The sequence below is a fragment of the Hydractinia symbiolongicarpus genome, chromosome 9 (assembly GCF_029227915.1).
Source record: "Hydractinia symbiolongicarpus strain clone_291-10 chromosome 9, HSymV2.1, whole genome shotgun sequence".
In the NCBI taxonomy this organism is placed as follows: Eukaryota; Metazoa; Cnidaria; class Hydrozoa; order Anthoathecata; family Hydractiniidae; genus Hydractinia; species Hydractinia symbiolongicarpus.
The window spans coordinates 2544519-2569431 of record NC_079883.1 but is presented as its reverse complement, the minus strand read 5'-3'; the positions used below and the strand labels follow the sequence as shown (position 1 = coordinate 2569431).

At 33.6% G+C, this 24913-nt stretch overlaps 2 protein-coding genes across 2 annotated transcripts; both read right to left on the bottom strand.

Annotated features, from left to right (window-relative positions):
- Nucleotides 1-1967: 1967 nt before the first annotated feature.
- LOC130657183 (uncharacterized) lies at nucleotides 1968-4284 on the bottom strand. The gene is made up of 2 exons (XM_057460151.1): nucleotides 3254-4284; nucleotides 1968-2940 (listed from the first exon to the last, which is right to left on the bottom strand). Exons 1-2 carry the CDS (start codon nucleotides 3981-3983, stop codon nucleotides 2177-2179), a joined length of 1494 nt encoding a protein of 497 aa, XP_057316134.1. The 5' UTR covers nucleotides 3984-4284; the 3' UTR covers nucleotides 1968-2176.
- A 12331-nt stretch (nucleotides 4285-16615) lies between these two features.
- LOC130657022 (uncharacterized) lies at nucleotides 16616-19807 on the bottom strand. Its single transcript, XM_057459975.1, has one exon. It carries the CDS (start codon nucleotides 19805-19807, stop codon nucleotides 17216-17218), a length of 2592 nt encoding a protein of 863 aa, XP_057315958.1. The 3' UTR covers nucleotides 16616-17215.
- Between the last annotated feature and the right edge of the window lie 5106 nt (nucleotides 19808-24913).

Here is a 24913-nt window from a genome sequence, read left to right as displayed (position 1 = left end):
ATTATATTTTGTATATATTATTTTTCTAAATTATTGATAAACTTTGTATATTATATATAGATAAGGGATTATGAAAAAACAAAAAAACATTCAGCGGATGCGAAAAAACCGCTGTTTCTGCGAAAGTAAATTTTGCACCTCATTTGAAACAAAGAAAGAAAAGAAAGAAATTTTAATAGTAAGTTTTTTGTTTGAAGTATTTAGCTACCAATATCGGTACATGATCAAACATTTTCCGTATCATGCGTCAAACGTTAGGATGGACTGACTTCTAAATTGATGTTTGCAGACAGGCGTGGTGAATTTTATTGTTGTGACCAACCAAATGGCAAACTATAGTATTTGGGTTGGCTTATACTCGGTTGAAATTGACTCAGGTGATCTTATATTCGGTTGGGGTTACACTCAGGTGGTCTTATACTAGGGTGATCCCACACTCGGGTGGTCTTGTACTCGGTTAAGTTTGTACTCAGGTGATATTATACTCGGGTGGTCTTATACTCGGGTGGTCTTACACTCGGGTGATATTATACTCGGGTGGTCTTACACTCGGGTGATCTTATAATCGGCTGAGCTTGTACTCGGTAACCAGTCGATGTAAAAAACTGAGACAGTGATATAGTGCACATTTTATTTTTATTGCAACCAAGTTTCAATAAAGTCATCTCAACGAGCTCTGAGAACGAGAACGTATTTTCATCTCATGTTGCTGAATGTGTTTGTAAAAAGCTAAACCATGAAAATGAGACTTAACCTGGATCAGACTAGTGTGTTTGCTTAAAATTGTAGATGAAAATAAAAGTAAAAATAAAAAGAGTTGTGTTTTGTTTACGGTAAACCTGTGTATAAAAAAATCGAGTACTAAAGCTAATAAATATTATAAAGCCTTCCTGGAACTTTTAGGTTATGCACCTCTATAATCTTTGCTATCATCTTCCCTTCCCTACATGTTTTTGAAGAAATCGTCAACTTTTCGTCGAGTTTTCGTCAAATTTTAGTTGGTTCTTAGATCCTAATTTGTTAGAAGATTCTAGTTATAAAGATGATACATGAACTTAGTATCTATTAGATAAGCTTGCTTGGCATTCTTAAAAAAACTCGTATGAATTATTGGTACCAAGATCATAAAACCAACCTAGGCTACGAGACCCCCTTGCTTGTTTTATTTCTTTAAAAACATGCATGTAAAAATATTGTCGTTTAATCAGTTCAAACTAAAACGCTAACAAAAGTACTGAAGTGATAGAAAACATGGAATGGAAATATGTATTTGCAATCAGCAACTTTGGAATTCTTCTACAACGTCTTTCTTTTCAATCATATTACATGGTTTTTATGGTTTCTCATTATTCGTGTGGGCGTACTTAAAAGTTGGAAAATAAATAAAAAGTTAAAAATAAAACGCTGTTGTTCAATTTGATGATTGAAAATTGTTGTAATTATTCCTAAACAAGTGAACTGTAAAAACAATCAAGATTATGTTCAATAGAAACCAGGAAGAACAGCTGTTGCTTTTGTTGCTAACAGACGGAGTAATAAAAATTATTTTTCTCCAATAACAGAAAAACAACGGCAATAACAACTAAAAATACCAACAAAAACAACAACAACACCAACAATGTAAACAATGACAAAAATAACAACCGAATAACAACCAACAATACCAACAACAACAAAAACAATAATATTCTGACATGATGTAGTAAATATGCAACGGATTGACTTTGGAAATTGATTTATTTGATACCTTCTGTTTCACTTGCGTGGAAGTTTTGTTTGCTAAAGTTTTGTTATTTTTAGTAACAGGGTCGTCGAAGCTGGAAGCACTGGGGACTATCCCTCTTACCATTAATATTTCTGCGCAATAATATTTTGTTAAGGAATCAGAAAGTTTGTTGTCAAAATTGTCAACATATGAGTTCGTATTCTCTCACTATAAAAGGGAAGTGAGGGTTCATTTTTCCGCATTTTCTAGATAATGAAATTTATTAATTTTCTCTCCCGCGTCGCACCCAACGGTTCCTCTTGCATAAAGTATGACGCGCACTACTTAACAAAACAATACAATGAATATAAATGTTTTAATAATCTAATTTCATAATTTCGCGCCAAAATGGTAACATTACAGACAACATATAACGTAGTTACAACATATCATTTTTAAACGTGTTCACTTTCACCTTCTTTGCATGAAAGCTGCGCCTGTTGCAACAGCAAAAGCAGCTATCAATTTCAGTGATGTTGATGTGTTAGTGTCACTGTCTAACGGCATTGTCTTATTTGCACCTTCATTTTGTTTATTTTGGCTGATATCGTCGTCTGAATGAATGAGATCCATAAACTTTTGCTGTTCTTTCAACTTATTGTCTTCGTTGCTGACAACTGCGCTTTGTGTCTCTTCTTCGTTATATTCATTACCTTCACTTGAAACTTCTATATGCTCGTAATTTATTTCAACATATCCTTCATCATCTGTTTCTATGTCTCTAGATGTTGTGACAAATACCTTATTATCGTGTCTAACAAAATCAGCTTCATTATCTATTAGAATTGGTTTATCATTCAGCTCGCTGCCAACTTGCACCAGCAAATCGCTTTCTTCGGCAATAACACTGGTTGGTACTTTTTCATTCTCTAAAATTTCTTTTTCCCTGCTTTTTTTATTCCTCTGAAACCTTCGTTCTGTATTTAATTCCATGGGCATACTAGCTTTTGTTAGTTCTTCCTTTTCGAAACCAGAGGAGAATATATATACTGGCAAACGAATTTCTTTTAGCACTTTTTTTCCTCCAGCTTTTCCAAATGCAAGAAAGACGTGGTCCTTTACTGAAGATTGTATGCTACGACAAATCGAAGGTTGCATGGCAAAATTCGCAAGATGTGTTGTAGGAATAGTGAGCACTGTTTCCACATATGACTTCTTCTTGATGTAAAGACATTCTAAACCAATAAAAGTTGCCTAATTACATTGGCCCATCAGATTGATAAACCGAAAAAAATCACTTGTTTGTCCTTTAGCTAGTTAAAATACACTGGAAAAAAATGTTCAATAATACCAGCTTAGGACTGGTAGTCGTGGCATTCGTAGACGCAAAACAATTCTGGAAATAGAACTGAATAGACAATAGATTTAAAAATATTATTTGGAGAATCGCTATTTGTATGAAGTAAAAACCTGAGGGAACAACGAGACGCTTGCATATTAATAAAAAAAAATGAGCGTTGTGCGAGATATATTGATAAAAATATTTACCTCTTTGTGGTCGAGTCAGATTTAGCGGACCGATGAACTTTGAACCATTGCTACGACATTTTATGCAGCGAGAAAATCCAAAAAGTAAAAAGAATTCATTTTTGCTCTCATTTTTCACTTCGACTTCCACATCAATGTTACCTCCAGCTATCATAATCGGCTTCAGTACTTTTGCTTTTAATGAAACCATTCCGTTGACGCTGGAGGGCACGCAAAATCTTGATCTCGTTGCAAGATTCATTGTAAAAATTTCGTCTTTGTATAAGTCGTATTCTGGAACTTCGTGCACTGTAAATGGGGTTCTTACTCGCAATGTACAAGACTGAACAGCAGTCGGAGTTGTTAAGCCATTCAACTTTGCCTTGACACAATATTCAATATCCATAACTCCTGACTCATCCGTACTTAACCACGTAGAAGGCAAATTTTCAGGTAAAGAAAACTCAAATGGATATTTTAACTTATGAACCATTTTGTCTTCCTTTTTCGGAAGTATGATTTGTTCTAGTTTTAATGCGTTGTGTACATGACATAGCATATTCAATGTTCTTTTATCACAGTTCGTTCGAACTATATCTTTTCCCTGACACTTTATAATGATATTTGTAAATGAAAATTTGCATTGCAAGTCGACTGTTACATAGCCTTTAATAACATCTCCAGCATGGTAAAAGCTTCTTGCTGGTTCAAGTGTTATTGAAAACAGAGGTTCCTTCAGAAATTTCTCCATGTTCTTAAATTTTATTTTACCCTTAATAATTTTATCCTTTTTATTTCTGAGCAAGAAAATATTTTATTTCTTCTACGATCTTAGTAGCCACTTCTTCTGATTAACCCACGAGTTGTGAATACTTTTTTATAGCGTAGCAGATTTTATAGTTGATGAATTTCAAGTAGCGGCTTACCCACGTGTTTAACAAATTTGACCAATCAAAACTCGATCTTATTTCGTCATGTGTAAATAAAAGATTCAATAAATCTTTGAAATGTTCATAACTAATAAACGCAGGCAAGATTTTTTTTCATTTAAAATATAGTTCCATTTTACGTTAATGAAATGAAGAAAGTTCGAGTTATGAATAATAAATATTAAATACAAAGTTCTTCCTTTATATTTTTTATCATATAACGACATATCCGTTTTACGTGGGACAGGAGGATTGGCAAGCCTAAAATAGAGAAAATAAAACTGTTTACGTTATTAATAAGACATACCTGAGACATACAAAAAGCTTGCAAATTCAGTCGTAGTTGTATTCCGACAAAAAAATTTGGGCACTACAGTGTTTGACGTCCCAAGACAAAACGGGGAGGCGGATATCTCGTCTATTATATCCTATTAATACACGTTTCCCGAATTGCATGTTTTTAAAAATTCTAGAAATTTTACTTTAAGATCATATTCAACATCATTAAATTGGTGTGTATAAAAAAAGTCAACTTAATCCGGCATGTTAAAATGCTGTTTTGGTTGTATTAATGTTACAGTCAAAGTCTTCTTAATTTTTGATTTGTAGTAATAGGCTTGTTTCACCAAGTTGATATGTTGTTGTATGAATCTAAAGATTTCACATTTTATTAAGTTTCAGCATGGAGGTACAACAACAACAAAAAAATTATTTCTACCTCCATGGTTTCAGCTGAGGATTTTAAAAATCACATTCATTTTGTTTGACAAAGACGAGAAAAAACAGCGGTACATCAAAGAAAACAAATTCGGGAAAGGTGTATTAATAAGTCGAATTTCCACTAGACGAATTTCCACTTTACTAACCTTTGCGGAAGTAAGCAATATGTCTAATAATAAGTTCCTTTATTTATTTATTTATTTCCGAATTTATATACAGGATGAGTATGTCAGTAAAAAATACTGTTATAAATATACGTCCTGTTTATGCATACGTTAAATCTAGTTAGTAATATATATTAAAATGCAAAGAAACGTATTAAACTGAAAAAATAAAAAACTCAAAAACTCATGAGAAACGCAAAAATTAGCCTAAACGTTCGAAAAGTAACGACCAAAAAGAAACAGTGGCAGGAAAGAAGTAGTTGCCATCGAAAAGAAATAAAAACTAGTTTACACATACACACAATCACACAAATAAATCAATATAACTAAAAACTAAAAATTCGGCGAACTATCTCGACAAGTGTAACTCAGAACAAGTCGCCATGAACAATCTAAAAGGTATATTACGAGAAAACCTAAAGTATGAAATTTAGTAAATTTTAACTAAACTCATGTCTACTCTGCCGGATCTCCTTGGGCAAGGAGTTGAAAAGCCTAGCTCCTTGAAAGAAGAAACCCGACCGAGCAAACTTAAGTTTTATTTTAGGAATTTTTAAAAGAACATTTTGATTTCTAGTTCATAAATTATGGGAGTTTAAAGTAAAATAATTATCAAAATTCGAGCAACAATCACCATCCAAAAATTTTTTTACCAACTTAACAGCATGTTTTTAAATCATGTCTAATGTGTTGATACTCGCATCTTTTGTTTGCGTTATTGCTCGTCTATCCAACGATCGTTATTTTTGTGATTGTGTTGCTGTTAAATTTAAAAATAACAAGCAATTATATCGAATAACAGATTGTATGAGAGATCGATAAACACGTCTGATAGCTTCTTCGTTCAAGAAATACTTGACTTTACACAACAACCTTAACTTTGACGAGGCCTTTTTGTATATACTATCAAATTGCGGACCAATATTAAGAGTGTGATCGAGTAATGTACCAAGATATTTATAAGATGTAGTCACATTGATTGGTACTCCGTCAAAAAGCAATGCAAAGTCAACTTTTGACATTGATAATCTTTTTGCTGTCCCAAATAGCACGCACTCAGTCTTTCCAGGTTTTAAATTAATCACAAGTTCATTTTCTCGAAAGTATGAGCTGATGTTCTTTAAATTATTATTTAACAATTCTTCTATCTGAGAAATTTTGTTTGAAGAAACGTAGATAACAGTATCATCAGCGAATTCCACAACGTCAGCTGTTTTCAGAATGTCCGGAAAATCGTTAAAGAAAACTAAAAACAGTAGAGATCCAAGGATAGAACCTTGTGGCACCCCACACAAAACAGGATAAGAATCGGATAACTCATCGTCAAAACCAACAATTGGTTTTCTGTCAAACAAATAGCTCTCAAACCACTGAAGTGTGATATTGCTTACCCCATATTGTTTTAACTTTGCTAAAAGGGTTGCGTGCCCAAGGGTATCGAAAGCTTTCGATAAGTCAATGAATATCGTGCCAGTAATTTTTCCTTTGTCTGCAGCTTTTCTTATATCATCTAACAATAATACTGTTGCAAGCTCGGTCGATCTCTTTTTACGGTAGCCAAATTGCTTCTCTGACAGTAAATTGTTGGATTCTAAATATTCACTCAATTGATTGTGGACAGCTTTTTCCATAATTTTGGACAGCACAGGCAGTATTGAAATAGGGCGGTAATTATCGGGATTTGCTCGTTCTCCAGATTTGTGAAGAGGTTTGATCAAAGCAATTTTCCATTCAGTTGGCATAACTCCGGTCTTTAAAGAAAGATTTACAATAAATGCCAACTCCGGTCTTTAAAGAAAGATTTACAATAAATGCCATTGGTTTTGAAATCATCTTGGCACTGTCCTTTATCAAGTTAGGAGGTAAATCATCAAACCCATTTGCTTTGTTACGCTTTAACGATTTCAGTTCTTTTTGGATGTACACTTTGCTGACATATGAAAACTCAAAGACTTCCTCAGTTCTAGAACGATTCTGTTGTTGATGTTTCCAAGCGAAATTGACGAGTGGTATAAAACGATTCTTCAAATCTCGAGCAACAGTACTAAAGAAATTACAAAACTTGTTTGCTTTCGAACGGTTACTGGCTTGGTCGTCAACAGGATTCAGGTGTTTTACTGTTGGACGGAATAACTGACTTTAAAACTTTCCAAAATTTTCGAGGATTGTTTCGATTTTCGTACAATAAATCTTGATGGTAAGTTCTTTTTGCTTGTCGAACTAAATTGTTGCAGTGGTTTCTGGCAATTTTAAATGAAGTCCAGTCGTTTTTATTTTTAGATCTTCGCGCTTTGCGTAACAATTGATCTTTATGATTAATCTGCCCTTTTACTTCCTGTGTGAGACATGGAGAATGTCTTCCCTTTACTCGTTTGGTTATCTTGGGAGCATGGTTATTATATACCATTGATATAATATCTTTGAAAAATGTCCATGCACGATTTACATCAGTCATATCATAAAGTGCATTCCGCTCTTCCGATTTAAGATCACGGGACATATGCGATTTGTTGTATTTTGAATAATTACGACATGTAATAGTTTTGAATTGGTATTTAACGTGATTCATTTTACGCACGCATCCTATCATGACATAATCGCTGAAATCAAATGGTGCTACATCAACCGTAGATATTAAACTTTTGTTGTTAGTTAAAATAATGTCAATTATAGTACTCGTATCTTCAGTCACTCGAGTTGGTTTAGTTATCAATTGAACAAAACCGAGCAAAATAATAAAGTCTTTTAATTCTCTGCATACATTTTTATTTCCGTAGTTAACATTGAAGTCCCCGAGGATTATTGTCTCAAGATTTGTACTGTTAATGTGAGTTAACATATCATCGAAAATGTTGTTAAAATGTGCGTGAAGATAATTTGACCCATCCGGGGGTCTGTAAAAACTCCCAACTAAGAAACTTTTTGACTTTTTCTGGAATATTTCTATAATGATAACTTCAACTTCATCTCTTTCAAGATCTTTCCTTCGTTTCCAACTGATTTTATCTGATATATACATGACAACACCACCGTGGGTACCATTTGTTCTGTTTTTTTTAATGAACTTGAACTATCGTCATCGTTAAAACTGTGAGAATTAATATGTGTTTCGGATAGTGTTAATAAATCTACGTTTTTATACAAACCAAAAAACGATTGGATTTTTTCAAAACTTTGTAATAAACCTCTGATATTTTGATGAAATATGCGTATTCCTTTTTTTTTGTCAAATTCTCCATATATGGATTAGGACCAGGACATGTCTCCACATCTCCACATAAGATCACTAAAATGTGTAACAGCGATCTCGGTTTGAATTTCGAATAATTTTTCTTCTGTGTAAATAAAGATGATAAAGCAAAGTTCTCCTGCTCATACATATCCTCTGCATTCATTGTAATACTAACACCATCGTTTGTACAAAAATTCTTTTTACTCACTCGGAAAACCGTAAGCCAAACTATGAAAATAAAAACTGTCAGCCACAAGCCAGTGACCGCACGTTCCGCCATCTTGTCTTTACGTTACTTTACGTTCCTTTACGTTACTTTATATCTACGGTTTATGTACAGAGCTCTATGTATAAGCTTTATGTATAAAGCTCTCGAGTAGCGCCGGTGAATTTGTTCTTGAAGTAGAGGGGAGCAACATTTGAAGCCACAGATCCTCGTTACTCTTGTTGTCTTACCCTATTAATGCTAGTAAAAACAATTACTTAGACAGAATTAATTAATTCATCTATTATTCACAGGAGTTTTGACTTTACTTGCCAAGATGGTGGTAAAACTAAACTGGATTTCAATCCTGGTCTTAAAGTCATTTTTGCAATCAAATATAGATTATTTTCTTATCGGGCACCAGACCAAAATCTAGCGCCAGCAGAAGGTGAATGCACATGATAATGGTAACTACAATGATCAAAGACAATGCAATGTTTTGCGTTATAAGAAAGTTGCCACATAGGCTATTCGTCTATTGACATACATTGTTATTTTGAATAGTCGTTTAAATCTTTTACTCCGAAAAATAAATAAATAACATACATTCAATGAAATCAGACCTGTTTATGGAGCTTTCCATTTCAGGAATCTTATCGATTAGAGCAGAAAGTCTGTAAAGGTCTCAATTGGACCTTTTCGCGTTGTGTTCAACATGAGAGTAGAATTGATATCCCAGGTGGTTGTCTAGTTGCGCGATTGTTCTGCTTTCACGACTTTAGTAGTGCAAATGCGAGCTTTAAATGCACCAAAATCCTCTTGACATGATCCTGGTTGATTTTTTTAAGGTGGCAGAAACACTTTTTTAGCTGTCCAAATACCTGAATTATTTACTCAGTGTTTTATTTATACCATTTTCTTTTACTATTTCCTAAAAATATAGGCCTTAATACATAATAAAATGATTTTAACTCAACACTAAAATTGCTGAGTCAGCAGAAATTTCTTTTAAAAAATGTATCAAAAACAAGAAAAAAATCGGCTTCTACGAGCTCTAACTTTTTACAATCTCGTTATATTTCATCAGCTTCTGTTTTTAAATGAACCTCGGGTTAACCCTGTTAAAACGGTGAGCGGATTTTTTTGTTCATTCTTATTTTTTTAACAATAGCTTTTTGTTTTTTTTAAAAGATTCTTTGTTAGCATCCCCTGCTGCATCGAACGTTGGTAAAAGAAAAATATCCCGAATAAAAAGATTTTCGCACACCGTATCATCGCTGCATGATTCACCAAGCATATCTGAAAATTTTAAAGTAAAACGAAAATGCTATCAAAAGTTAAAGCTCGTGCAGTGTAGCATAATGAATATCGTCTTAAATTTCTACATAATGCGCCATCTTTGTTGTTATTAACGTTTCTCTTTAACAATTACGTCATTTCTTTCTGTACAATTTCGCAACCACGTAGACTTAAGGGGGATTTTCACGAAGCGAATTGAGCGGCGAATTCGACGGCGAATTGTATCTGAGCATGCGCAGTTCGATGCAAAATCAAAACAAACAAAACTGCGCATGCTCAGATACAATTCGCCGTCGAATTCGCTGTTCAATTCACTTTGTGAAAATCCCCCTTTAAACTATATTCGGCTGAACTAATTATTTATTCATGAATTTTATTTTAAAGAGGAATTTTTGAGGCTGAATATTTTTGGTGAAAGATAATAGTATTTTAGCCATCAAATCGTGTTATAACAGAAAAAATATGGATATATAGTCTGAAAATAACCTTTCGTAACTAATTATGCAAAAAAAAGATTTTTAAAAAAATCACTGCCACCTTAACCGCATTTCGCGTGCCTTTCTACTGCTGTAGCCAATTTGCGTGTCTTCAACCTGTGGAAAAATCCACGTGGTCGCCTAGTCTTTTTATATCGTATTTTGTGTCTCCGTACAAAACACAAACAGAGAAACAGACTTTATATATTGCAGTTTCCGTAAAACAACATTTTTGACATGCACAACACATGGAAAACGGCTTTATTAAAGGGATATGGGAACTAATATTAGCTTTTAATTGTTACTCTTTCGTCTACAACATTATACAGATGTCACTGGTACGGTATCTCGTATAATCATTGTCTACCTTAGTGTAATAAAGGGACGTGTGATTTTAAGAATATGTGACTAAACTAATATCTTAAATCATGGTTGGCAGGCAAATTTCTCTATAATAATAGCCGTCGTCTGTTTGTCTCTGCGCAGAAATGCGGCATATAATAGACTAGTCTCTTTAATAATAGCCGTATTCCGTCTGTTTGTCTGTCCGCGAAATTCGCGTCCTGTTACGAAAACACGAAATGTGATATATAAAGGACGGGCGACCCTGTGGATTTTTCCACAGACTGATGACTAGTCTATATTATAATACCCGTATACGTGTCTCTGTCACGCAAAATGGTACCGTAAATACCGAGACGCACGCGAGGCATAAAAAACAGGCAAACATGTGGATTTTTCCACGAGCCACCGACTAGTTATGCAATGTATACTATTTGGTTATCAAACAAAAAGCAGCTATGAGATTTAAAGCATTCAACACACGGTGTTGCCAATCACTGTTTTATACGCCAAAGCAAATAATGGTGATAACTCAGACTGCAACATATACATACGCCAAGCTTGTTGCAACCATATGAAAAGCCGTTGGCAGTTCCTCTGCGTTTGTGCACACATAATTTGAGAATATAATGACAAAAATATTACCTTTGTTTTTGTAATATTTAGCTTATATGACATCGGTTTATAAGAGTTTTCTATGCACAATAACGCAACAGGTTGGCTTTTGAAAGAAGGATAATATTTAAAACTTTTATTACAAAATCATAATCATTAAAATACAAAAAAAATTTGTGATAACGCAGCCACGGAATTTTGCCACTTATTATGAATCTTTCTCAGTCAAGCATTAACACAAAGTTTAATTAAGTCGGCATCATTATTCGAGGTTCTTTTTTCAATGCGAAATTATATTTCCTTCCAGAAACTCTTGACATAAATTTTTTTCGCAATCTTCTTGTTCGTGTATAGTATGCAGTTACTAACCATAGAAGTCCTTTGAAACTTCTCAATGTGTTGTAAATTAGTTGAAAAACAGCATTAAAAATTTGCTCTTTTTCTGATAAATTGTCTTTGGCAATTTGTATGATACCAATCACTTCAACAATGCCAAGAATAACAATCAACTTTAAAGCAAGTTTAGCTGTTTTGTTGCCATCATTCATTGTCCGGTTCATCGCCATTGCACAGTTTTTCTTTACAATTTGAATATTTCTGACTGCAATAAGAAGTGCTCCTGAAGCAAAGAAACAAACAGAAACAAACGGCACAATATAGGAAAACAACCGGGCGTACATGTTTTCAATCCAGCAAATATTTTCAACACTGCCATAACCAATTTGCAGAACATGGTACTTATCTGTTGCAGCTAGTGTGATAACCAGAGAAGCGGGCAGCAATGTTGCAAAAATGCAATATTTCATAAAACGCTTGTTGCTCTTGGATTGTTGGACATTCATTTTCTGACGAAATGTCATAAAAAACTCGTAAGCTATTACGACAACAAGCATATGTGTGACGAGAAATAACCAATGAAGAATTACAGCTATGCTCCAACAATAATTATTAATTCTTTGAAATTGAACAACGTGAAGGAAAAACAAACTGTCAGAAACAAGAAGAGAAAAACACAAAGCTGCCATATTCTGCTGCGCCACATAACAGCTACAGTTTTTAATAACTTTATGCAGCAACCAAATGTAACATATGATGCTTATTGCAGTTCCAATTATAAATTCTTTAAATAAGACGTCTTTCACAGTAGCTTGCCATGGTGGTGCATTAACATGCTGTGTGGTTGGTGGCATGTTTTGGTTATTAACACAAAGAGCAACACTTTTGTCAATCAGCGTATATTCTGAGGGTGAATAAACTCTCTTCTCTCCTTCAATCTTTAAAGTAAGGTTTGACGTTATCATAAATTTTTGAGTTACGTTAGTCAACAAACAATTTGTTTTCAAAAAGAATTCTTTGCATGAGTATTCCATGCGAAATATTCCTTCCTTTGAAATAGAAATAAAGAAATTTGTATTGCCAGTTGTCTTTGTTAATTGTAAAGCATTGTATAATTGAAAAGTAATTAACTTTTTCTTTTCGACCAACTCTGGTCGAGCGCACAAACTGTTGTTGGGGAATCTTAAGATAGGGAAAAACGTCTTGTTGACTGGAAGATAGGTAGGTGTTCCGCTTGTTAAAAATATTTTCATGTCATAGTGTGGCATGGCAGACAATGCTTTTGTGATGTTGAAACTGTGGCTCATATTTCGGCTGTATTGCGTATAGACGATTTCATCTTCTTTCTGGATAAAATTATTCACATCCAAGTTGGTGTAGTTTTTTATCATATTCTTTGCCAGTTGAGGGTCGATTTGAAAATCGAGCTCTTTTTTCTTTAAAATAATATAAATTGATATATTTTCCATCGTCCAACCTGTGCCCATTGGATTTGTATTTGCTGCAACGGATATTTTGTTTTTTCTAACACAAGTGTTATCAACTCTAGTGTATTCTGGAGGACAAAATGTTTCAACGCAAGCTTGTTTAACGATATCAAATATTTTGTTACGATGACATGATTTTTTAACAAAGGTTAACAAAGGACGTTCGTTCGTTCGTGTTAAATCGAATAATTCGGGAAAAGTGTTTCCTTTAGAAGCATTTTTTTTTGACTTACTGTAATATGGGCCTCCATGATAAGTCTTGCATAATTTAAAACTCCTTTCACTTCCATTGCTATAATCATCATACCTGTGTTTATACCTCCTTATCTTATCTTCTGCGTGCACATGAATCGTGCAACTTTTGCGGTTTAAGAAATCTTCATATGTTGTATTATCAGCACCTAAACATGTTAAATACATATTAACGAATTGAAAACTTTTTACATTGTTGCAGTTAGCACAAAAGATGTTTTTGTACACGTAACCATCTGATCCTTCTACTGGTACTAAATATTCCACAGAGGTGCTGTTATTTTTGTTCAAACAACCTTGAACATTCTTTATCTTTGACATGTCTGTACATGTTGAGATGGAACTAAACACGTTTGATTTTCCAAGAATACTGGTGTTTTGCAATCTATTCATCTGATTTATAGATAACTTGCTTCTTTTGATAAATCGACTTAAATATTCATTTAACGGAATCGGGTCAGTTTCGTTCCACAGTTTGTCAATGCAACATTCGTTGAAAGCCCAACAGTTTTCATTGCATTTACAGCAACGAGAAAATGTAGTATTGCTTGAGCACAGGGACCTATCGGCATTTAGAATTCCTATTCCATTGGAAAAATCTATCCAGGGAAATTCCATTATTGCTCCTGTCAAAGATACCAACGCAAACCACTTAATTATGTTGAAACTCTTTAGCATTTTGCAGCCCCTTTTCTCTCTTCATTTGTTTTATGTTTAATTTTTAACTGACTACCGTACGTTAGAAGGAACTTAATAAATGTATCATATTCATGGTGGGTTAATTATTTGATACTCAAGTAATTAGTGAACAAAAGAGAATTACTATATATTAATTAACCCCTTATTTATGTGTCAACGAAAGTAAATTATAATTTCAGTAAAAGAATTTCTCAACTACGCAGGAGTTTTCTTTGTTTTTCATGCATATCATTATAGATGCAAAAAATTCCAAATGTTGAAAAATAAATTTAAATAGGAATCATTTTGAGAAAATTTTCTTTAAACTTATGGCTATTGCTTATATAAGATGCCATACCAACAACTTTTTATTATGAAAAACCGCTGAGACCCATAAAAAACACGTCCTTGAGTCCAGGATTTGTTGCTTATTGTCAGAGCCGCTATTGTTTACTTGACAGTCTTATCTGGGGAGAAAGATTCAAAAAATACTAATCTTCCTTAAAAATTAAAGCTAAAAGTTCTACATATATTAAAATGGTTTATTATTAATTGCAGCCTTTAGAAGAGATACAAGTCATCCTGGGGACGAAGTTGTTACATGCTAAGGCAAAACATTAATGAGTCATTTTCTAAAGAACGAGTTGTTAAAGTCGTTCTTGTGATGGTTGAGACGTTTCCCACTGGTCATTAAAATACTTGTGGTTAACTGTTTCTAATGCTCATAGTTTACCTTGAACCCTTTTGCCCTCTTATCTAGTTTTAATTATGGACACCTTAGAAAGGTCAATCCCTTTTATCTTGTTTTAATTATGGACACTTGAGAAAGGTCAATCTCGAGTTTTTCTTAGTTTTTTCGTGCTATGTCACATATTAGAAAGTTGAAAAGAAGCCCTGGATACGAGATTGACAAAAGGTGAGACATCGCTTATTTTATAAAAATTAACTAAAATGGGTGTTTATAACACATTGTTTTTGTGTGACACTAATCAATAAGAAATTTTTGGACAGAAATTATAGGATGTAGCATTCTTTATTTAATTTGGGAGGTAAAAGTTTCTGAAACGGATCCACCTTTTGCATAAAAATTACTGTTGAATTCTTAACTGATGCATTTTCACGAGTGTGTGAGCAGTTTGTTGCTGTTTTACTGATTATTGTATTTTCCAGCACATTAAAACTTCAACGAGTAAGAGAAGGAGAGTGATTTTACCGTTCTTTAGTATGGACGGCTAAGGGGGAAAACTATGAAAATATCACAAGTTATGTTGAGTGCCATTGCGTATCGGAGTGTCTCTTCTCTTTAATAATAGCCGTCGTCTGTCTGTCTGTGTGCCCGCGAAAGCCGTGTCCCGTAACGGAAACGCGAAATTTTTAAAATGCGCATCAATACCAAATGCGATAAATTTCTGTCAACTTCGTTGCAACGGGTTAATTTAAAGGACGGGCAATCCCGTGTATTTTTCAACGGGATAACAACTAGTTATTTATAATACCTGAATCCTGTATATTTGTACTTTATGTTATACCTAATAAATAATTATTTCAAAATTAAAAAAAATAATTAATACCTTTTTACGAAAAACAACAAATAAGCCGTAAAATTTGACTACGCCATGTTAATTTTAACCTCCCGTACGCTTTATGATCCGTTCTGTTAATTGATACAACGTGAAGTTCTAGCGATGGCAGCATGCTTGGTGGACGATGTATTTTAATGGTGGTTATTATGAGGGTCATTTTGTTTGTCTTTTTTATTTTCTAAAAGTTTTTGTGTCTTAATATTTATTTTTTATACGTTGTTACATGTTATGATAAAGATATTGTCACGTTTTCTAACCATATATAAGGATTACTCCTATTCGATCCGGTGTATTCCGAACATATTAGAACGTTCTGCTTACGATGTTTTCAAATTTTAATTCTCCTAAATGAAAAATTATTGCTAAATTATTGCTAAGAGAAATGTAAACTGAAGTTAATTCGTAGTCGATTTATGATTTGCTGAATTCAAACGTCATAAAAAGCGCCGGCAAGCTCTTTATTTGTTCCTTTTCATGTTGTTTCTTTTGCGGTTCAAAATATAGGTAAAATGAAGGCCTCTTGTTTTTTTCTTTCCCACTTAACCCTATTCGGTCCGGGGTTTTTCGAACTTTTATGACCAGGAGGGGCGGATTTCGCCTTCCCCCAATAACTTTTATAATAACGGAATCCCCCTCTTTGAGATCGAAACTTTTTATTTATTTCAAAGAGCTCTGAGCACAAGAATGTTTTTACCTTACAATTTTAGACTGTGTGCAGGGATAGATGCTTGGGTCTCACTTGTACTACAACATACTAGAATTTTTTTGCTTTTGTCTTGGTAGTATTTGTTGTTTATCTCTTTAGATAAACTTATCGTAGTTTACCAGCATGCCAAGCAACGGTAAAAGATTTTTATAAAAAGTTGTATTAAAGTTGTAATAAAGTTATATTAGCATAAAACCTTTAAACGTTTATTAAAATTCTTGTTTTTTCTGAACTTTCGATAATCCGAACATTCGTTAATTCGAACAAACAATTTAATCCCTTGCGTGTTCGAATTAACGGACGTCTACCGTATGCGGAAAATATGTACACTGGGCGAATTCCCGTGGCTTTTACCACGGGTTAACGAATAGTACTATACTAAAAGTCAATACTATCTATTGTCAAACCAAATAAAAATCAACCTCTCAGGCTACTTAAACTCAACGTAATTCCCAATTAATTCATAATATAATCCTGTCACACCAGCCTGAAACTTTACTTGTTAGTAGACATTCCTGTCACAATAATTTCAGGAGCACCTCTTGTGCTGTCAAAGACGAAATCAGCAGCAGAAACCTGACATTATTTGGGCTGCAACGACCTCCAACACCATTACAGAATATATTTAAGACTTCCTATATTAAAATTTAAGATTAATATAGTTTCTTCTTTTCCCATTATTATATTGCTAATTTTTATGAGGAAGGGATCATAGAATGAAGTTACGGTAGCTTCAAATGACTGAATTAAACTAAATCTCTTTTCTGAAAAAACAGTACTTGCGCCTTATAAAAAGCTGCTACCCCTACATCAATTTAATAAATCATGTCAAAGATCTGTTAGTATTTTTCTTTTACATTTTTTAAATAAATAATAAATAAATATGAATAAATATAAATAAATAAATAAATTATAATCATTTGAATTTGAGTCTATACATTAAAATAAAAGCTGCAATATTAAAGTTTTGTTCTTTGTTCCGTTGGTTTCTGCAATGTGAAGCTATTTTTTCTTCCAGATATTCTTGACAAAAATCTCTTTTGCAAATCCCTTGGTCGTGTATAATATGCAGTTACTAACCATAGAAGTCCTTTGAAACTTCTCAATGTGTTGTAAATTAGTTGAAAAACAGCATTAAAAATTTGCTCTTTTTCTGATAAATTGTCTTTGGCAATTTGAATGATACCAATCACTTCAACAATGCCAAGAATAACAATCAATTTCAAAGCAAGTTTAGCTGTTTTGTTGCCATCATTCATTGTCCCATTCATTGCCATTGCACAGTTTTTCTTTACAATTTGAATATTTCTGACTGCAATAAGAAGTGCTCCTGAAGCAAAGAAACAAACAGAAACAAACGGTACAATATAGGAAAACAACCGGGCGTACATGTTTTCAATCCAGCAAATACTTTCAACACTGCCATAACCAATTTGTAGAACATGGTACTTATCTGTTGCAGCTAATATGGTAACAAGAGAAGCGGGCAGCAATGTCGCAAATATACAATACTTCATAAAACGCTTGTTACTCTTGGATTGTTGGACATTCATTTTCTGACGAAATGTCATCAAAAACTCGTAAGCAATTACGACAACAAGCATATGCGTGACGAGAAATAACCAATGAAGAATTACAGCTATTGTCCAACAATAATTCTTAATTCTTTGAAATTGAACAACGTGAAGGAAAAACAAACTGTCAGAAACAAGTAGAGAAAAACACAAAGCTGCCATATTCTGCTGCGCCACATAACAGCTGCAGTTTTTAATAATTTTATGCAGCAACCAAATGTAACATATGATGCTTATTGAAGTTCCAATTATAAATTCTTTAAATAAGACGTCTTTCACAGTAGCTTGCCATGGTGGTGCATTAACATGCTGTGTGGTTGGTGGCATGTTTTGGTTATTAACACAAACAGCAACACTTTTGTCAATCAGCGTATATTCTGATGGCGAATAAAATCTCTTCTCTCCTTCAATCTTTAAAGTAAGGTTCGACGTTATCATAAATTTTTGAGTTACGTCAGTCAACAAACAATTTGTTTTCAAAAAGAATTCTTTGCATAAGTATTCCATGCGAAATATTCCTTCTTTTGAAATTGAAATAAAGAAACTTGTATTGCCAGTTGTGTTGGTTAATTGTAAAGCATTGTATAACTGAAAATTAATTAACTTTTTCTTTTCGACCAACTCTGGTCGAGCGCACAAACTGTTGTTGGGGAATCTTAAGACAGGGAAAAACGTCTTGTTGACTGGAAGATAGATAGGTGTTCCGCTTGTTAAAAATATTTTCATGTCATAGTGCGGCATGGCAGACAATGCTTTTGTGATGTTGAAACTGTGGCTCATATTTCGCCTGTATTGCGTATAGACGATTTCATCTTCTTTCTGGATAAAATTATTCACATCCAAGTTGGTGTAGTTTTTTATCATATTCTTTGCCAGTTGAGGGTCGATTTGAAAATCGAGCTCTTTTTTCTTTAAAATAATATAAATTGATATATTTTCCATCGTCCAACTCGTGCCCATTGGATTTGTATTTGCTGCAACGGATATTTTGTTTTTTCTAACACAAGTGTTATCAACTCTAGTGTATTCTAGAGGACAAAATGTTTTAACGCAAGCTTGTTTAACCATATCAAATATTTTGTTACCATAACATGATTTTGTAGCAGTTAAGTAGAAATCATGTTGTTTATTGTACGAAATAAAAAAATCTTCAATGTTTTTAATTTTGATTATAGGAAAAAATGTAGATGTTCTTTGTGGAAGTCGAAAGACATATTTTCTGCAATTTTTATAATCATCTGGGTTGTTTACTTCCCGTCCATTAAAAGCCTTGCATAATTCAAAAGTTTTTTTATTTTCATTGCGACAATTATCACACCTGTTTTCTATATATCTCTCCTTATTTGCTGTGTCCACACTTATATGGCAATCTTGGTGGTTTATTAAGTCTTCATACGTCGGAATATCAACACCTAAACATATTAAATTAATACTAACGAATTGAAAACTTTTTACATTGTTGCAGTTTGCACAAAAGATGTTTTTGTACACGTAACCATCTGCCCCTTCTACTGGTACTAAATATTCCACAGAGGTGCTGTTATTTTTGTTTAAACAACCTTGAACATTCTTTATCTTTGACATGTCTGTACATGTTGAGATGGAACTAAACACGTTTGATTTTCCAAGAATACTGGTGTTTTGCAATCTATTCATCTGATTTATAGATAACTTGCTTCTTTTAATAAATCGACTTAAATATTCATGTAACGGAATCGGGTCAGTTTCGTTCCACAGTTTGTCAATGCAGCATTTGTTGAAAGCCCAACAGTTTTCATTGCATTTACAGCGACGAGGAAATGTAGTATTGCTTGAACACAGATACTTATCAACATCCGAAATTCCTGTCTTTTTAAAAAAACTTTTCCAAGGGAATTTCTCTTCTTCAAATGCAACTGTTATGGATGCCAACACAAGGTAAAGCAATGTAATAGATTTGAAGTTCTTTATCATCTTGTGTTGATTTTCTCTCCTCATTTATTTAATGTATTTAATTGACTTTGCATATTTTGAAAAGAAACTTAAAGCATTTAGCAAGGTTACGACGGGTTAACGACCTGACGCTGAATCAATTTAAGCGAATATAAAAATAATTAGTTGATTAATCACATATAATTTAATTAAATTTTTATTACTAAAGTGTCAACATTATTAAATTCTCTCTCTTGACTATAGTAACGTTATGTAAGAATGACATTCTTTGAAAGCATTTATATGTGGGTATCAATTAATATATTGTTATTAAAACCATTATTAAAACTGCATCCTTTTTATACTTTTTCTCATATAAAAATGTTAAGCGACATGAATTAAATTTAGTACAGGAAAATTTGGAAAAAAAACTTTAGAAAAAAAACCAAGGAAGGGTGAACAGAACTGCCATCTGTCACATTTCAAAACTTATGTATATCTGACTAAATAAAAAAATCTTTTTTCCTTTTTCATCGCAAATGAGCAGGATTTCGTATCGCATTGGTCATTAAAAAGACAATGCAATGTATAGTGCGATGGAAAATCGCTTTGCGTAGTTGTTGAAGGTCGTAACCTGAGAAAAATAGTGCACGCTTTCTCGAACCTAAACTTAATGTAGTTTAAATGGTCGATTAAACGGCTATTTTGGAATAAGCCCCCATGCTCAAATAAACCCCATGGCTAAAACCTCAACCACGCGAACTCCCACGTCTCAATAAATATGCTTTTTAAGTGTTTATTGTAATACGGACATAAGTTATCAGATCAATCCCCGACACACCTTTTTTAAAAAACATCCTATTCTGTACAAATAAACAGGATGATTTAATGTTTCAAGGGCGTTCAATCCCCCATTTACGGTACATCATATTTTGGTTGAATATCTGCAAGCACATAAATGTCTGTAAATATAACCTGCAATTTTTTCAGGAAATAGGACACAACCAGCTTAAATAAATTTGAGACTTAAAATTTAAATTTGACAATTAAAATATTCTGTTAAAATATTCTATATTAAAATATTCTAAGTCTGTAAATGTCGATTTTAATCAACGTATTTTAGCATAAAATATACAGTTCTCAGTTCTCTTCTGTGGAGACGTTACATCATATTTAAAATATTTGTCGTATTGTTATGCAAACAGCCTTCATATTAATTCACTTGCTTTTAACTTTGTTGACCTCACAATTTTTGCAATTATAACGCCCATATGAAAATAGTCTGTTATGCACGTTTAAATAAATTTGTCGACAAATGGTTTCATAAACAGAAAATCCGCAGGACGTCCTTTATTTTTTATAACATTGTGTGAATAAAATATTTTTAAATGTCACCCAGTGTTACAATACGTGGCAATGAGCTGGTCAGAATAAATCTACTCTATCGCTTGTGAAGCGCATTGTTCCCTCCTGTTGGAGAGCGCACTCGGTAACATAGAAAACCATCTAATCTCTGTTTGGTGTAGAATGTACAGCAATATCTGTTATGTTAACATTACAGGCTCCTTTGTATCCTGACTACATTTCCCGAGATAAAGCAAAAGGCTTTCTTTCTTAACGCGTGCGCACTTAGACTAAATTTTTAATTTTATCACAGTGCGCAGGCGCGAACAGAATTAACTCAACTCTTCCCGCTATAGCAGAAAATGCAACCAAATGGGACAAACCTTCACCACGTTTCTTTGTAAAACGGTTAGTTTTGTTTTGATGTAGAATTTAAATTTAGTGCATCCTGATTGTTATTCCTTCTTTCTGTCTTTAATATTTCTTTACTAGTCGATAAGGCCCGTGGAAAAATCCACTTAGGCAGGATAACAGAGAAAAACAACCGTCATTTAAATTTTGATGACGTCAGCAGAGACATGTCAGAACACAAAATGTTTTTTTTCAGAAATGTGTATGCCTGTTGCCTTCATCGTATAGATCTTGAAACGCTGATCAAGAAAATGTATAGGATCATTTACTTTTGACCAACGGTTACGGAAATATTGAGATTTAAAGGTTTTTTGATGACGTCATAAACCCGTACATTCCGAAACGGATTTGGGGACCCAGGTTTGGGAAAATTACCCAAATTGGTCCCAGGTGGTCCCTAGTTACCCACGCGGTTAAAAAACATATCTACTTTGCCTGTTACAGACACACGGAACTGGCGTATTATTATATAGATTGCGCTGTACTAAACAATCCTATTTATAGATTTCCACATTTCACAGTGAAATTGTCCTTTTGTTTGCCATAAGGTATAAATCACATCAAAGTCTACTTAAATATAAATATCCAAAATACATAGCTAAAATTGCCATCATGGCTAAAACTGCAAGGATACCAGCAATAAGAATCATACTGCTTGATATTTTAACAACTTTCCAAGTTTTGAACTTTTCACAATTCTTTCCTTCGAATTCGTCACTACAGTTGCAGTTATAATCTGTCCAGCTACTCATGGATATACACGATCCGTTATTAAGACAAGGATTACACAAACACAACACGTTCTTTGATGAAATGTTTGGTGTGTTCGAAGGATGTTGTACTGGCTGTGTTTCAAGTTTTTTGCTGAGTATGTGTTGCGAAGGAGAATATGAAGTGTTGTGTGAATTACTGTAGGATATGATACACATAAAAGCACACAAACTGGCTAATATCATCTTAATCTAAATATATCCAGATTACAATAGCATATTTATCCAATTTTGCTGGGAATCTTGACTTCATTTTTGGTATAAAAGATTGGAGGCCGTTTACATGGGGCCGAAATGAAATTCAGGAAAAGTGGAATCTCGCACTGCGGTGCGACTGATTAAATGATGGAGGAGGGGCGGGTGGAGGCGGGTGTGGGCGGGGTCTACATTTTGTATCGCTGATTTACAAGTACGCGCACTGATCGAAAACTTTTCACTTCAGGGAGAAGTGAGGAAAAAGTTGTGGGGATTTATTTTTTAAAATTTTGGTAAAATAACTGAAAATATTTACCTTGGAGGGAAGTAATTTTCACAATAAGAAAAAAATTAGCGAAGCAGCAAATAAAATTTCCTTTTTATAGGTTTGTGTGAAACAATCCGTACCAGCAAGGTTGAGACTCAGAACAAAAACTATATCACCAAAAAAGTAAGAAGAAAATTTTACCAGCCTCAAGCCTTTAACACCTAAAATAAGTCAAAAGAAACAAAAAGTCTTGGAGACAAAGTTAATAATCCTGATGTTCAACCTGTCTTCTAAACGAAAGACGGGTTTTCTCCTCCCTTGTTATTTAAATCTTAATACAAAGCAACTTGAGTGATTTTTAAAGTGATAGGGCATGTCATCCTCGTTCCCAGAGCTCTTCTAAACCTATGATATACTGACGCTACGACTGCGTAATAGGAGCTGCCCCGTTAAAATAATTTAAAAACGAATAAAAGAATTGCAACGTTAAACAACCTCGTTTCCTTGAATGGGAGAGAAAAGCTCAAGGCGCCCCACAATGAGTTTGTAGGTCAAATGCATATCAAGTTGTGTTTTGATTCTAATTAAAGCAAACATAGACATGAAATTACAGAAAAACAACATTGTAGAAGAACAATGCAATCTTTAACATTGCAACTTTACTACTTATGTAAAAGTTCATCTCAACATCTAGGTAGAGACAGTGTGAATACATTGGAATGCCTACCGCGCGAAAAAAATGTCACACGACGAAAGTGAAAAATTTTACAAGTGATCTTTTAATCAAACCAATTCGGTTTGTTTGACGTATTCGCCTGCGGAAACTAGTCTGTTTTAATAATGTTTATTTTCAAGCCACAAAACGCCTAATTTGTTTTTAATGGTTGCGTATTCACCTCATAGAAGATTTGACCTTGTGAGATAAACTTTCGCGAACAAGAGTATTTCAGTTAGAAAAAACATCACAATTCTTAGCATAATTGAAAATGTCATAAATTTTCTTTCTTGAAATAAGATTTCTAAGTATTTTGTGTGTTTTTGGTAAAAAATGATAAAATAGCTTACTGGATAAACTTTCGCAAATGAAGAAACTCGGAAAATTTCGCGAATGAAGAAACTCGCACATTTTAGCGAGATAAACTTTCGCGAAAATGGCGAAAAATCGCAAATTTGCGAAAGTTTCTCTCGCGAAAGTTTCTCCAATTAAACTTATAAATGTACTATAAATTTATAGTTTATTTCAAAGAGCAAGCAGTCGAATGTTATCTATAAATTCGAACAGTCGAATATTACACAGTTATGAAATCGAATAATGGAATGTTATCAATGAAATTAACCTGTCCAATGGTATGTTAAACTAAACAGTTAAATATAATTCAGAATAGAAGAAAATATAGATACACAGGACGAAAATTAGTTGAATTATGTAAGAGGATATTTTTCGCATTTTTTTTGTTTTGTGAAAGTGTAGATCACCTTTTTCTTCCGCCTAGAATTCGCAACTTATTCTATACCTTAGAAATTGATGGAAATTATTGATTTGGAGTTGCTCGAGGGTGAACAATAAAACATGAATACTTGGGGGAAAGTCGGTGTGCAGCGCTGCAATGTTCTCACCAGTGCATTTTGATACGGTGTTTTCAATTTAGTCACAGGCAAAAGTTAAATACATAGCCGCTTACTTGACCATCCCTGCAAAAAATCTTTTTTTACCAGAAAATTTCAATTTTTTTGTCAGCTTTACTATGTTTTTTTAAGGGTGACTGCAGATTACCTTTCCGGGTATTTTTTTTCGTGATTTTCGAGTTTTTTAACCTGCTCCCAGGTGTCAGTTTTCACTTTTTGATAATGGGATGTGATGCGAGAAAATACTTCTGGGTTAGGAGTTTGGCAGATTTTGGTCAAACTTATAACCTGCAAAATAATTAGGAAAATTCAAAATTAGCCAATTCTTACCCTCTCTTCCTAGTGAAAAAGAGGGCAACTTTATACACACGAAGTAAAAAACGAAGGAAGGGAATTTTTCCAGAAATATTTGATGACATGTTTCCGTTATTCATAAAAATTTATTTATATACGTGTACTTTTTGCACGCAATCCACGAAATAATAATATCCGCAGAATGTATTTTATTTTGACCAGCAAAGTTGTCGTCATGTTTTCTTAGCGATGAAATTTTTCTAG